The sequence below is a fragment of the Gigantopelta aegis genome, chromosome 7 (assembly GCF_016097555.1).
Source record: "Gigantopelta aegis isolate Gae_Host chromosome 7, Gae_host_genome, whole genome shotgun sequence".
Lineage (NCBI taxonomy): Eukaryota > Metazoa > Mollusca > Gastropoda > Neomphalida > Peltospiridae > Gigantopelta > Gigantopelta aegis.
Window position 1 is genome coordinate 46,676,302 of NC_054705.1, and position 14,040 is coordinate 46,690,341.

Consider the following 14,040-nt stretch of genomic DNA (forward strand, 5'->3'; position numbering starts at 1 on the left):
AGGACTGCACATACCATGACCTTTAATATACCAGTGTGTGTGTGTGTGTGTGTGAGAGAGAGAGAGAGAGAGAGAGAGAGAGAGAGAGAGAGAGAGAGAGCACATTGATTTATTCATCTTCGGCTAGTGGATGTCAAACATTTGGTAATTTTGACATAGTTTTAGAGGGGAAACCCGCTACATTGTTGTGGTGCACTGGCTGGAACGAGAAACGGCCCACCGACGGGGATCGATCTCCAGCCGACTGCGCATCAAGCAAGCGCTTTACCACTGGGCTACGACACACACCGAATCCCAACCCGCCAACCACACAACACTAAACAGTTTAGCTTTTATATATAACTGTTACTAATACTGCTAATGAAAACAGTAATAAAATATATAACTGTTACTAATACTGCTAATGAAAACAGTAATAAAATATATAACTGTTACTAATACTGCTAATGAAAACAGTAATAAAATATATAGTTTATTAGGTTAGATAACAATCGATAAAATGTATTGTTATTCGATCCCTGCGGAGTAGATAATTGATTCTTCTCTGCTGTTGCGCTATTTTATTTATATTCTGGCTAATATTTTTACAAATTGTACCTGCAAATAGCAACATTTTATTATCGTCTTTCCTTTTAGGTCAAGCCAATATTGGTTAGCCTTTCTTCTTTTTCTTCTCCCCCCAAAAAAACAAAACAACAAACAAACCCCAAAACAACAACAACAAACAAACAAAAAACATTAAAAAAAACAAGCCCCCCCCCCATCCCCCCCCCCCCCCCCCCCCCCCCCCCCCCCCAAAAAAAAAAGAAGAGAAAAAACCCAAACCTTCAAGTTACGTTGTCGAAAGTAATTTCAAAACAGTTGTTTTACATGCAGGGTATCGCCTGCTGCTATTTTTAGAATAAATTATTTGCTTTCCAGACGATTCGTCCTCTGGACGTTTCGTCCACCGTACAATTCGTCCACTCACCTCGGACAGTATTCGTCCACTCGATTACAACATTTAGACCAATAAATCTAAAATGTTATTTCTTAGCCATTGAAATGGTTAATTATTTTCGTTTTGTTGTAAACTACTAGTATATGAAACAAACACAATTTCAGTGGCACTATCAACTTGTTATTGTCTGTCTGTGTCCATTATAGGCTAGTACTTTATTGATATGTTGTTATTAAAATTGCTCTTCAGTCACACCTATAATTCTCACATATTATTTAGAAAACAAAGCTAGTAAGTAAACTCTTGCTAAATTACCATTTCTACATTGCGATTGCTGTATTACTGTACACATTTCGTCCACACGCTCGTATATGATTTTCGTTGTTTTTACTAGGAAGTTTGCGTCGGAAGATAATACTAGTAGTCAATGCGCAACAGATGAAAATTTCGTCATTTATGTCAAAAATACCATAACGTGACGTCGTTCGAAGTAACCAACTAATTAATCTAATTAAAATTAGCTCCACTATTACATGTGGATCTAACACCAGCCAGTTGGAGCTCATGTCCACCAATCAAAACCTTACTTGCAGAATCCTGTCAGTGATTTAAAAATAATTTGAAAACATTCCGAATTATCCTGAGGGTATACGATATGTTTCATGTGAATTACGAATGCCTTATTTAGACCAGTAGAACTAATTTTAATCGGATTGCTAACAACACTGCGTAGTCCCCAATGTCCAGGTAACATTTCGTCTGTAAATAATAATTTAAATATTGACCAATCACACTTCGCCTTTTATAACGTTATTTGGGAGCATACAAATTCTAAAAATGTCGGGCGAGTCTATTTTAGTGGCCGCAGTACAGCGAACCATACCCAATCTAATTAAAATTAGCTCCACAATTGTATGTGGATCTAACACCAGCCAGTTGGAGCTCATGTCCACCAATCAAAACCTTACTTGCAGAATCCTGCCAGTGATTTAAAACTAACAACACTGCATAGTCCCCAATCTCCAGGTAACATTTCCTCTGTAAATAATAATTTATGGGTGGGTATGGGTAACTATATTTACGTGCCCCTATCCACGAAGGTTCAGGCACGCCCACTGCGGAATTAGCCTCTGACTTCGCCAGTGACTGACTCCGGAGCAGGGGGGGGGGGGGGTAAGTTTGAAGTGGGCGGAATTTGGAAAAAAGCCATTTAGTTAGCGCGGACCGACTAGCAGACACTTCATAAACAAGAAGTAACACCGAGTGGGAGCCGTGTTCTGATTGGCTGAATTTCGATTCCTCGGTGAAGCCTGTTTTTTACCTAAGTCTACAAAGAGTACTGCATACCGAAATAATAATTTAAATATTAACCAATCACACTTCGCCTTTTATAACGTTATTTGGGAGCATACAAATTCTAAAAATATCGGGCGAGTCTATTTTAGTGGCCGCAGTACAGCGAACTATACCAATACGTACGGGGTGGGTTATCAGTCTTCGATTTTACATTAAAAATTATTTATTTATTTATATAAAAAAAAAAAAAATCAGTCTTCAGTTTTACATTACAAATTATTTATTTTATAAAATAAAACATGTTTTAAGGCATTCGTAATTCACACGAAACATGTCGTATACCCTCAGGATAATTCGGAATGTTTTCAAATTATTTTTAAATCACTGGCAGGATTCTGCAAGTAAGGTTTTGATTGGTGGACATGAGCTCCAACTGGCTGGTGTTAGATCCACATGTAATTGTGGAGCTAATTTTAATTAGATTGAACCATACCAATACGTACGGGGTGGGTTATCAGTCTTCAATTTTACATTAAAAATTATTTATTTATTTATAAAAAAAAACCCCAACTAAATCAGCCTTCAGTTTTACATTACAAATTATTTATTTTATAAAATAAAACATATTTTAAGGCATTCGTAATTCACACGAAACATGTCGTATACCCACTGTAGGATAATTCGGAATGTTTTCAAATTATTTTTAAATCACTGGCAGGATTCTGCAAGTAAGGTTTTGATTGGTGGACATGAGCTCCAACTGACTGGTGTTAGATCCACATGTAATAGTGGAGCTAATTTTAATTAGATTGCCAACTAATGAACAACGATATTATCTCCATTCCGCCAACAAGTTCCAGCCAAGTTCTATCATCTGTTACATCCATAAAATCACAAGACATCCTTAAGGGGTGCGTATTGCCCCCGCCCTCCCCTACATGTATGCATGTGCTTTGTGGCAAAAAAAAAAAAAAAAAAAAAAAATGTGTTGTCTTCTTTTTCATTTTATTTTTCATCAACATCAAATATGCATTCATCTGTAAATGTCATTTATTAACTATAATAGACTATGTCTATCAAATTGTCCCCATCATACTTGGTAACCCTCCTTCTGCCGTCCGTACATTTACTTAGTCCGTGGATAAAATATACGGTAAATAACTAATACAAAAACAATTATAGTGGACGAATTGTCCAAGAACAATTTTTAGTTGGGGACGAATCATCTCGAGTTCAACAGTGGACGAATTTTTAGTGGACGAATCGCCCTTATGGACGCACCACACTTGTAGAAGGTACTCCCACTCCAAAACATTGATCCTGTTGTTTCCCATAGCGTCGACATGCATATTCTAATCAGTAGTGGTCCACTCTAGCCAATTGGTGCCTGTTTCTTTTATATATTCTCATTTTATTGGCTAGTGCCGATCAGGATAAACCCGACCCCATTCCGGTAAATTCCGACTACACATCCCGTATAATTCCGACTACTACCGAGATTATACCAGGGTAATTCCGACCCCCTCGGAGTGTTTTAAAAAAAGATATGTACCAGGTAAAACTAGTAGAGTATAATATTCCTGGCTGCATTTTTTCACTGTGAACAAAAATTAATATGCAATGAAATGGACAGCGAATGTGTATTACAGTGTGAAAATATCTTCAAGTCAAAACATATCACATATCACATATTACTGTTATAATCTACATCACTATTGAAATAGCTGAACATCATTAAACATAGAAAACTAATTAAACTTTGGTATTTTTAACAGTCAACATGCATTAACAATATATATCTATCATGTATGGGCAGTGTGTGTTTTTAACGTCCGTTGACAATGGTCAGAGACTGACCACAGGAAGCCAAGTTAAAAAGATTTTGCACAATAGCAACTTTGTCGTCACGACATTTAAAACCAAAGGAACACCTCTGTCTGAAGCCCGTTCGTCTATTTATAAATTCAGCCGGCACCGAAGCTTTCAAGTAAAATATACCCCTTGAAGAAGTATGTTCGTCCATGAATTTAGAAATTAACCGAGCAGAGTTCCTGTTAAAGTATGCAACTTTGCGTTCACCATCAAATATTGCAACAGCGTTGGAATCATACACATTCACTGCATCTCTTCTAGCTTGATAAATACATCCTACCCGCAGTTCCCTCTGACCATAGTGGCTCATGCCAACTGCATACACAGGTCTTATTATAACATTTTTCATGATGATCAATTCTGTAAAACACGAGAAAAACATAATCAAAGATGAAAGACATACCTTTCATTAAACAAGGAAACGGTCAAGAGTGAAATGGATAAAGTTTCTGTGACATATGCCACTTTCGTTTAAAAGCATAAATAGCTACAGACAATTTTGGTGTTCATTTGATTTTTTTTTAATTCAACTTTCCTTTTGCGTTCCGCTTTTTGTTGTAATTTTCTTGTTTTGTCCTCTATTGCTGCCCTTTTTTGTGCTAGAACCTGTTCACTGGTAAGAATTCTGTGTCCTGTTAATGAACGCTTTGACTTAGCAGACATGTCTGCAGCTACCTTTGGCAGTGAAAATATATTGTCTAACTCCAAGTTCCAAGTAACATGATCTAAAGTGGAGCCTCCCATTGATAGGTTTTCTAACAAAGACCCAGCAGAAGATGGTACACAAGTAGCTGGCAGTTCTGAAGACAAAACTGCAGGCGACAATGCTAATTGATCATCATTCCCCATAAGAACAGACATCGCCAGTGCAGAGAGGTCAGCATCTTCAGGCTCCGAGTTGATGGAATTTAGAGTTGGTGAACTTTCGGATCTAGATGTGTCTGACATTGCGGAGTCTGAAGATGTTGATTCTTTGATATTGGCAGTGTCATTGACTAATTCTTTGTCAAATGAATCAATAGACGGGCCTGTAGGACTAGACAATGTGTGGTTTGATTTGGATGTTTGTGGTTGTGGAAGAGGTTTATCAAATGCCAAAGATGGTGCAAAAAGGGATTCTGAGACGGCCTTTGGGTTAAGTGGATAAATACCGGTGGAGCGAAAGCCTGCTGTGATGTTTTCACAAGTAATACCGTCATCCCATGCTTTCCGGAAAATACGTGGCCAAGTTGCTTTATTAATAACATGCGACGGATGTTCGGAAAGGAACTCCGTGCAGGTTCTGTTATATGCCTTAGAAAAAGGGCCAAAAACTGCCTTATCAAGTGGCTGCAATGCATGTGTGGTGTGGGGTGGCAAAGCCAATATTGAAATGTTCTCTTCTGCTGCATTTTCAAGCAAGCCAATTACCTCATGGGAACTATGGGAGTCAAGGATCAAGAGCTGTGGCCGCTCAGGGCCACAGTGCTTGAGAAATACTTCCCGGAACCATTCCTCCCCAATGACATCACACATCCACGCCCTCTCTTGATAAGTCCAAAAAGTCCCCTCTGGAGCGTCAAGAGTGGCAAAAGGACGGAGTGATTTTTCGGTTTTTCCCTTGCAAACACACATGGGAGGCATTGCCTGACCACATGCATTTACGCATGCTAACACAGTAATATTCTCCCTAGAGTTTGAAACCCTGCTCGTTACATTACGTTTCCCTTTTGCTGAACATATGTGTACTGGGGTGTGCTCGAACTGTTTTCCAGTCTCATCTAAATTCCAAATGAGATGGGGCTTTTTTGTAATGTCAAGAGTATTCATGACAGTATTTAGCTCATCAAAATATTTTTGAACGACAGGGCGGTTAAGCATTCTAGCACGAGAAGTTGTCAACTTCTCGGGCTTTCTAAGTACAAGCTCTGGGTGGCGCATTTTTAAACCCTGCCACCAATCATCCCCGGGGCAACCATTTTTAAAAGGGGTCTTAATTTTCAAAGATGTACAAAGGCGCAACACTTTAAGTAGCAGTTGTTTTTTTCTGATGCCGAAACCTTTGTTGGCAGCTTCTATGACCTTCTTTATCAGAGCTTCTTCAATCTTTGGTGGCAGAACAGGCGGTCTTCCAGGCCTCGAACCACTTGTATATCGGCCGCAAACGTGGTCGATGATAGTTGTTTTAGGGACTCCAAACACTTTGCTTGCTTTTTTATATCCCATCAACCGGGTTCGCACCGCGGTCACTGCATCATCCAAATTCTTTCGATCGTATCGCATAGTTTTATTTGGTACCATATCCTATTAAATTAAATTAACGGAAATTAGGCCTACTGATAAAATCTTTAATTTTGTTGTTGTTGTTGTTGTTTAATATGTTAATATGCTTGCCTGAGGTGTTTGAGTCTCAGGATCAAATCACATCCGTGGACCTGTCCAACTGATTGACTTTTGCTTTGTTTTGTTCCAACCAGTGCATCACGACTGGTATATCAAAGACCGTGGTATGTGCTGTCCTGTCTGTGTGAACGTGCATGTAAAAGAGCTCTTGCAGCTAATGGAATAATGTAGGTTTCCTCTGATGACTACGCGTCAGAATTAAGCTTAGCAAATGTTTTACTGCCATTAGCAGATTATTAATTAATCAATGTACTCTAGTGGTGTCGTTAAACAAAACAAACTTTCACTTTTTGTTTAATGGACTTAGGGATCGTTTTTTCGTTGTTGTTTTTTTGTTTTGTTTTTATTTTTAAATGTATGTATTTTATAGACATTCTATAAGCTCTTCTTTTGTTTATTTACTTGAAATTCCTCAATGTTGTAGATATATTATTAACTATAACTGACCTCCAGGTTTTTGTTTATTTACTTGAAATTCCTCAATGTTGTAGATATATTATTAACTATAACTGACCTCCAGGTTTTTGTTTATTTACTTGAAATTCCTCAATGTTGTAGATATATTATTAACTATAACTGACCTCCAGGTTTTTGTTTATTTACTTGAAATTCCTCAATGTTGTAGATATATTATTAACTATAACTGACCTCCAGGTTTTTGTTTATTTACTTGAAATTCCTCAATGTTGTAGATATATTATTAACTATAACTGACCTCCAGGTTTTTGTTTATTTACTTGAAATTCCTCAATGTTGTAGATATATTATTAACTATAACTGACCTCCAGGTTTTTGTTTATTTACTTGAAATTCCTCAATGTTGTAGATATATTATTAACTATAACTGACCTCCAGGTTTTTGTTTATTTACTTGAAATTCCTCAATGTTGTAGATATATTATTAACTATAACTGACCTCCAGGTTTTTGTTTATTTACTTGAAATTCCTCAATGTTGTAGATATATTATTAACTATAACTGACCTCCAGGTTTTTGTTTATTTACTTGAAATTCCTCAATGTTGTAGATATATTATTAACTATAACTGACCTCCAGGTTTTTGTTTATTTACTTGAAATTCCTCAGTGTTGTAGATATATTATTAACTATAACTGACCTCCAGGTTTTTGTTTATTTACTTGAAATTCCTCAATGTTGTAGATATATTATTAACTATAACTGACCTCCAGGTTTTTGTTTATTTACTTGAAATTCCTCAATGTTGTAGATATATTATTAACTATAACTGACCTCCAGGTTTTTGTTTATTTACTTGAAATTCCTCAATGTTGTAGATATATTATTAACTATAACTGACCTCCAGGTTTTTGTTTATTTACTTGAAATTCCTCAATGTTGTAGATATATTATTAACTATAACTGACCTCCAGGTTTTTGTTTATTTACTTGAAATTCCTCAATGTTGTAGATATATTATTAACTATAACTGACCTCCAGGTTTTTGTTTATTTACTTGAAATTCCTCAATGTTGTAGATATATTATTAACTATAACTGACCTCCAGGTTTTTGTTTATTTACTTGAAATTCCTCAGTGTTGTAGATATATTATTAACTATAACTGACCTCCAGGTTTTTGTTTATTTACTTGAAATTCCTCAATGTTGTAGATATATTATTAACTATAACTGACCTCCAGGTTTTTGTTTATTTACTTGAAATTCCTCAATGTTGTAGATATATTATTAACTATAACTGACCTCCAGGTTTTTTGTTTATTTACTTGAAATTCCTCAATGTTGTAGATATATTATTAACTATAACTGACCTCCAGGTTTTTGTTTATTTACTTGAAATTCCTCAATGTTGTAGATATATTATTAACTATAACTGACCTCCAGGTTTTTGTTTATTTACTTGAAATTCCTCAATGTTGTAGATATATTATTAACTATAACTGACCTCCAGGTTTTTGTTTATTTACTTGAAATTCCTCAATGTTGTAGATATATTATTAACTATAACTGACCTCCAGGTTTTTGCAAAAATAATTGATATGGGGTCGCATTTAAGCCTCCTAAAAAAAATAGCAGGATAAATCCGACCCCTTTTGAAATTTAAATGTAACTTGTTGTTAATGCATTTTTTCTTGAAAAATAAGCACATATTTACATTATGTTAAGTGATTTTATTGCATAAACAATTTCATAATAAATTTTATTGTCGGATTGTATACCTCCGATGTGGATTTTTCCAACGTTGCTCAGTCTTCTAAAAGTTGCTTGAATGCTAGCAGACAGCCGGAAGAAAAGATCGAGCAAGTACGCATGAATAGTAAAGACTAAAGATGGTTTGTAACGGTGCTTTTCATTGGGAGGTTGAAGGTACCTTTGTTATGAAAGGAATACATCCGTTGGTCTGAAAGAACGGTTGCCGAAACACTATTTAATTAAGGAAAATCCGAAGGGGTCGGGTTTACACGTAGGGTCGGAATATCACCAATCTACCCTACTTGGTGCAGTAGATCTTGTTACAATTTGCGTTTTCATTTCTAGGCTAAGCTATGTCAACAATGAGATAATATATGAGCAATGACATTGCACATTCTGTGATCAGTTGTTCGTATTGGCGATCGGTGAAGTTGCCGAGTTGTATTTTGAATTGAACTAAGAAGAATGGGTTTGCTGACGGAGGGAACGCCATACTCGTGGGCAGAGACGAAGAAACACGCCGACCACGTGAGAAGACACGGCATTCGACAGTTCATCAACCAGTACAAGAAACTGCGTGAACGAACGAGGGACGTGCTGTACTGGGGTGATGAGGTGAGGCAGGTTGACAACTTACTGTCCGAACCAAATTGTTAACAACTACGAAAAATTACTCTCCTACCTTTAATTGCCGTTAGATTTCCTCCAAAGTTTTCCCAGACACAAATCTTGAAAAAACCATTACAATGACACAGATTCCACATACCAGATGATAACCATGTCACCTATATCGACTTTGCTGAGAGCGCATAGGGAAAAAAGCATGTAATTTTGTATAATCATCTGCCATTTTGACTTTTTATGGAATATTCTTCAAGAGGGGTGAAAGGATAGGACTTAATCTAACAACGTCATAACATGTTATGATATAAAAGCAAACGTGATGACTTCATATTTTTATTTTTTTATTATTATTATTATTTTAATGATACCACTAGAGATCATCGATTTCATATTAATGGTTCCGTTTTGGTAGTGGTTCCATTTTAGCCTGATCCCGGTGAAAGCCTCCAAAGTATGTGACATGGCAGACGGCAGAAAACTGAATGTATTTTTCCCTATGCAATCTCAGCAAAGACAATATCGGCGACGTCATTGCAGTCTCATGTGTGGAATCTGTATATTTGTAGTGTGTTTTTTTGCGATTTGTGTCTGGACAAACTTTGGAGGAAATCTAACGGCAATTAAAGGTAGGAGAGTAATTTTTTGTAGTTGTTAACAATTTGGTTCGGACAATAGTCATGAGTTCGACCCGTACCCCCCACCCCCCTTCTATGGATTTCAATGACTAGGGTTAGTCAATAGAACCTTTGATATGGTCTATTATAAAGGGGTAATGGTCGAACTCTTTCCCATGCATGCATGCTAATACTATCACTAAACCTTAACCTAAGCCTGAATGAACTAAATGCTGGAACATTTGGAAATCTTTCCGCAAGGTATCTTATACATACATGTATGTGCACTTTCCCACATCTGAACAGGACAGCACACACCATGACCTTTGATATAGGTGCATTATGACCAAAACTATTACGATAAATAGGGTGCATTAGGCCATGAGAATGAAAGTTATAGATTTGCGTCCACCGCCCGCGTGCCGTGAAAGGTACTGCTGAATATTTTCATTATTTAAAAAAAAATTCATTATTTACACAAAAACAGGCACTTAATGATCATCACACAAATTCAAATTTCAAATCGTCAATAGTGGTAATGTCTACGAGGTCCTTCGCGCCAAAACTGCCATCTCCGTCATAACTTCTGAAGTGTAACCCAGTAGAGCATTGAATCCTCAAGCAGGAAGCAGTATATTCCAAACATTGACGAAAATTGCTGAACTCTTGAAGTGTCGACCTCATTTGGACTTCAATCTACTATGGAAATAATAGATCAATAAAAATAATGAAAAGTGAAAAAAAGCCTCATGTGTTTTTAAGAGTGTTCCGATGCAAATCTATAACTTTCATTCTCTTGGCCTTACAGGGCTAACTCTGGGTCAATGGAACATTTTGCCAAATTATCTATGAAAGTGAAAAAATTATTTCGCCGATTCAAAATAAAATTTGCCAATTGTTTTTGAAATTCGCAATTGTAGAATTTGGCGTTGTTTGAGCTGCATTGTGACCTAAATATGGGCATGTTTTGGTTAGGTACTTGTGACAAGCAGAAAGAGTTAGTTATATTGCTAACTGTAACACTAACTTGTGTTTGGTGGGTGGAACTCTTCCCCATAGATGCCAAGTTTTACTGATCAACACCTGTAAGATTGTGGACAAAAATCCATAAGAAATCCATAAGCGAGCTGCAAAAGGACGGGGAACTGATTTTAAATTCAAGACAACATGAAAATGAAAATCGAGACTATTAACAAGTACAATTTTATTAGATCCCCAACACGGCTTACACACAACACAAACAATGTTGCTTTCCCGCTCGGCGTGGCGTGCACAAAAGATCACGTGAGACTTTGATTAGTGCACATATATCCGTTAGGTGACACCTCTTGTCCAAAGTAAACACGACAAAATTGCCGTTTTCCGATTCATGAAAGGACAATGAAAATCACGAAGGATGGCTTACTTAGATGATAATGAGTCATGTAAAAATAATAATAATGAAAAAAATAAAAACCTGAAAATGCATGTTACCCGTAAGGAATATGTCCTAAGCCCGTAAGACTGTCAAATGTTAAAAAATCTGTAAATCTTACGGGTGATCCGTAAGAGTTGACATGTATTATCTTCCCTACCTTGCAGCTATATATTGGACAAATCTTAGACTGAGAGTAAAAGATTACGGAACCGAATGTTTGACCTCTAATAGCCAGTTGCTTACTAAACGAATGTGCTATAGTGGTGTACACTGACACATGTCACGCCATTTTCTGTGACCAGTCAAACAATGTTAATCCTGTGCCACTTTCATTTCAGTAATGCCAGACCGTGCATCCATGTACTAATTATTATTCATTTTAACTTAACATAACAACATACATGTATTATCAACTACTTAATAATATCACATTTTTAATGAAACCATCGTTTTGTTAATAAATTTTATTACTGGATATATTATTTTATATCAAAATATTACGATAAGAACCCAGTGTATAATTTAGAATTTTTCCAATTGAACATGGCGAAACATTACGGAATGTACCGATAAATGTTCACTTATTTTTATCAAACTTAAATTCTCCCCTTACACCTGGGAAGGGAGAAGTGACTTCTCCGACATGTTTAATTCTAGATTAAGGCCTGCAAAATTTCACTAAACAATCGGTTACAGTACCTATAGTTGTACAAATCTTGTGAATTGATTTTGGGTTAGGTACCCAAGATTTTGAAATATGTGGCAGGTGCATAGCCTAATGAATATTTTTTATTTATACATGTAGTGAACTGCAGGACACAATATTAAATGTTTTAGCTAATTGAACGTTGGTATTTTTTACCCATACCAATTGTTTGGTGTGTGAATTATATTTGTGTAATCTAAGCAGTTACGTGAAACCTGCATATAATGCATTGAACAGCAAATATAACACAAATTACATATAAGTTACAAAGACTAGAGATTCACTATGCCAGCTCTTTGTGTTAATAGCTTTGTCTTGGAACCAGTGATAAAGTGTTCGCTTGATGTGCCAGCTCTTTGTGTTAATAGCTTTGTCTTGGAACCAGTGGTAAAGTGTTCGCTTGATGTGCCAGCTCTTTGTGTTAATAACTTTGTCTTGGAACCAGTGGTAAAGTGTTCGCTTGATGTGCCAGCTCTTTGTGTTAATAGCTTTGTCTTGGAACCAGTGGTAAAGTGTTCGCTTGATGTGCCAGCTCTTTGTGTTAATAGCTTTGTCTTGGAACCAGTGATAAAGTGTTCGCTTGATGTGCCAGCTCTTTGTGTTAATAGCTTTGTCTTGGAACCAGTGATAAAGTGTTCGCTTGATGTGCCAGCTCTTTGTGTTAATAGCTTTGTCTTGGAACCAGTGATAAAGTGTTCGCTTGATGTGCCAGCTCTTTGTGTTAATAGCTTTGTCTTGGAACCAGTGATAAAGTGTTCGCTTGATGTGCCAGCTCTTTGTGTTAATAGCTTTGTCTTGGAACCAGTGGTAAAGTGTTCGCTTGATGTGCCAGCTCTTTGTGTTAATAGCTTTGTCTTGGAACCAGTGGTAAAGTGTTCGCTTGATGTGCCAGCTCTTTGTGTTAATAGCTTTGTCTTGGAACCAGTGGTAAAGTGTTCGCTTGATGTGCCAGCTCTTTGTGTTAATAGCTTTGTCTTGGAACCAGTGGTAAAGTGTTCGCTTGATGTGCCAGCTCTTTGTGTTAATAGCTTTGTCTTGGAACCAGTGGTAAAGTGTTCGCTTGATGTGCCAGCTCTTTGTGTTAATAGCTTTGTCTTGGAACCAGTGGTAAAGTGTTCGCTTGATGTGCCAGCTCTTTGTGTTAATAGCTTTGTCTTGGAACCAGTGGTAAAGTGTTCGCTTGATGTGTGGTTGGTTTATGATCGGTGGCCCCATTGGGCTATTTCTCGTTCCAGCCAGTGCTCTGTTCTTTCAAGGATGGACATAGATGAGTTCGATAATGATTTATTAAAATGATGATAAATGCAGTCGGCGGCCATGCTGGCTAGGATGGTTTGTCACCTCATGATGTCATATACTTTACAAATAGCAATCTATACTACTCGGTAGACAACTAGTTATATGTAACTGATACCACATGCTCCATAACTGGTGTAACAAATGCTGTGGTATGTGCTATCCTGTCTGTGGGATGGTGCATATAAAGGATCCCTTGCTGCTAATCAAAAAGAGTAGGCCATGACATGGCGACAGCGGGTTTCCTCTCAATATCTGTGTGGTCCTTAACCATATGTCTGATGCCATATAACCGTAAATAAAATGTGTTCAGTGCATCGTTAAATAAAACGTTTCCTTCCTTCCTGTTCTTGGAACCAGATGGTGCCTACTTTTATTTTTTCAAATTGTTTAGTCACCAAATGAAAGCAATGGTCGCATATATATAATGTGCAGCCAAACGAATCACAATGTAGACAGGGTTCGAAATTAGCACTTGTCAGTCTGTCCTGACAAGTGAAAATCTGCTCGGACAAGCAATATGTACCTCAGTGGTTGTACAGTGGACAAGCAATATGTACCTCAGTGGTTGTACAGTGACAAGCAATATGTACCTCAGTGGTTGTACAGTGACAAGCAATATGTACCTCAGTGGTTGTACAGTGGACAAGCAATATGTACCTCAGTGGTTGTACAGTGACAAGCAATATGTACCTCAGTGGTTGTACAGTGACAAGCAATATG

At 37.0% G+C, this 14,040-nt stretch overlaps 2 protein-coding genes across 2 annotated transcripts in view; one reads left to right on the forward strand and one right to left on the reverse strand.

Moving 5' to 3' along the window:
* Nucleotides 1-4,061: 4,061 nt before the first annotated feature.
* LOC121378116 lies at nucleotides 4,062-6,388 on the reverse strand. Its single transcript, XM_041506217.1, has 2 exons — nucleotides 4,723-6,388; nucleotides 4,062-4,468 (listed from the first exon to the last, which is right to left on the reverse strand). Exons 1-2 carry the CDS (start codon nucleotides 6,386-6,388, stop codon nucleotides 4,062-4,064), a joined length of 2,073 nt encoding a protein of 690 aa, XP_041362151.1.
* Nucleotides 6,389-8,851: 2,463 nt separating this feature from the next.
* The window catches only part of LOC121376922 (glutamate--cysteine ligase catalytic subunit-like), a 92,361-nt gene continuing 87,172 nt past the window's right edge, over nucleotides 8,852-14,040 (forward strand). The window contains exon 1 of the mRNA XM_041504726.1: nucleotides 8,852-9,275. Coding sequence (XP_041360660.1) covers nucleotides 9,126-9,275 — 150 coding nt within the window. The 5' untranslated portion in view covers nucleotides 8,852-9,125. The remainder of the gene's footprint in view (nucleotides 9,276-14,040) is intronic.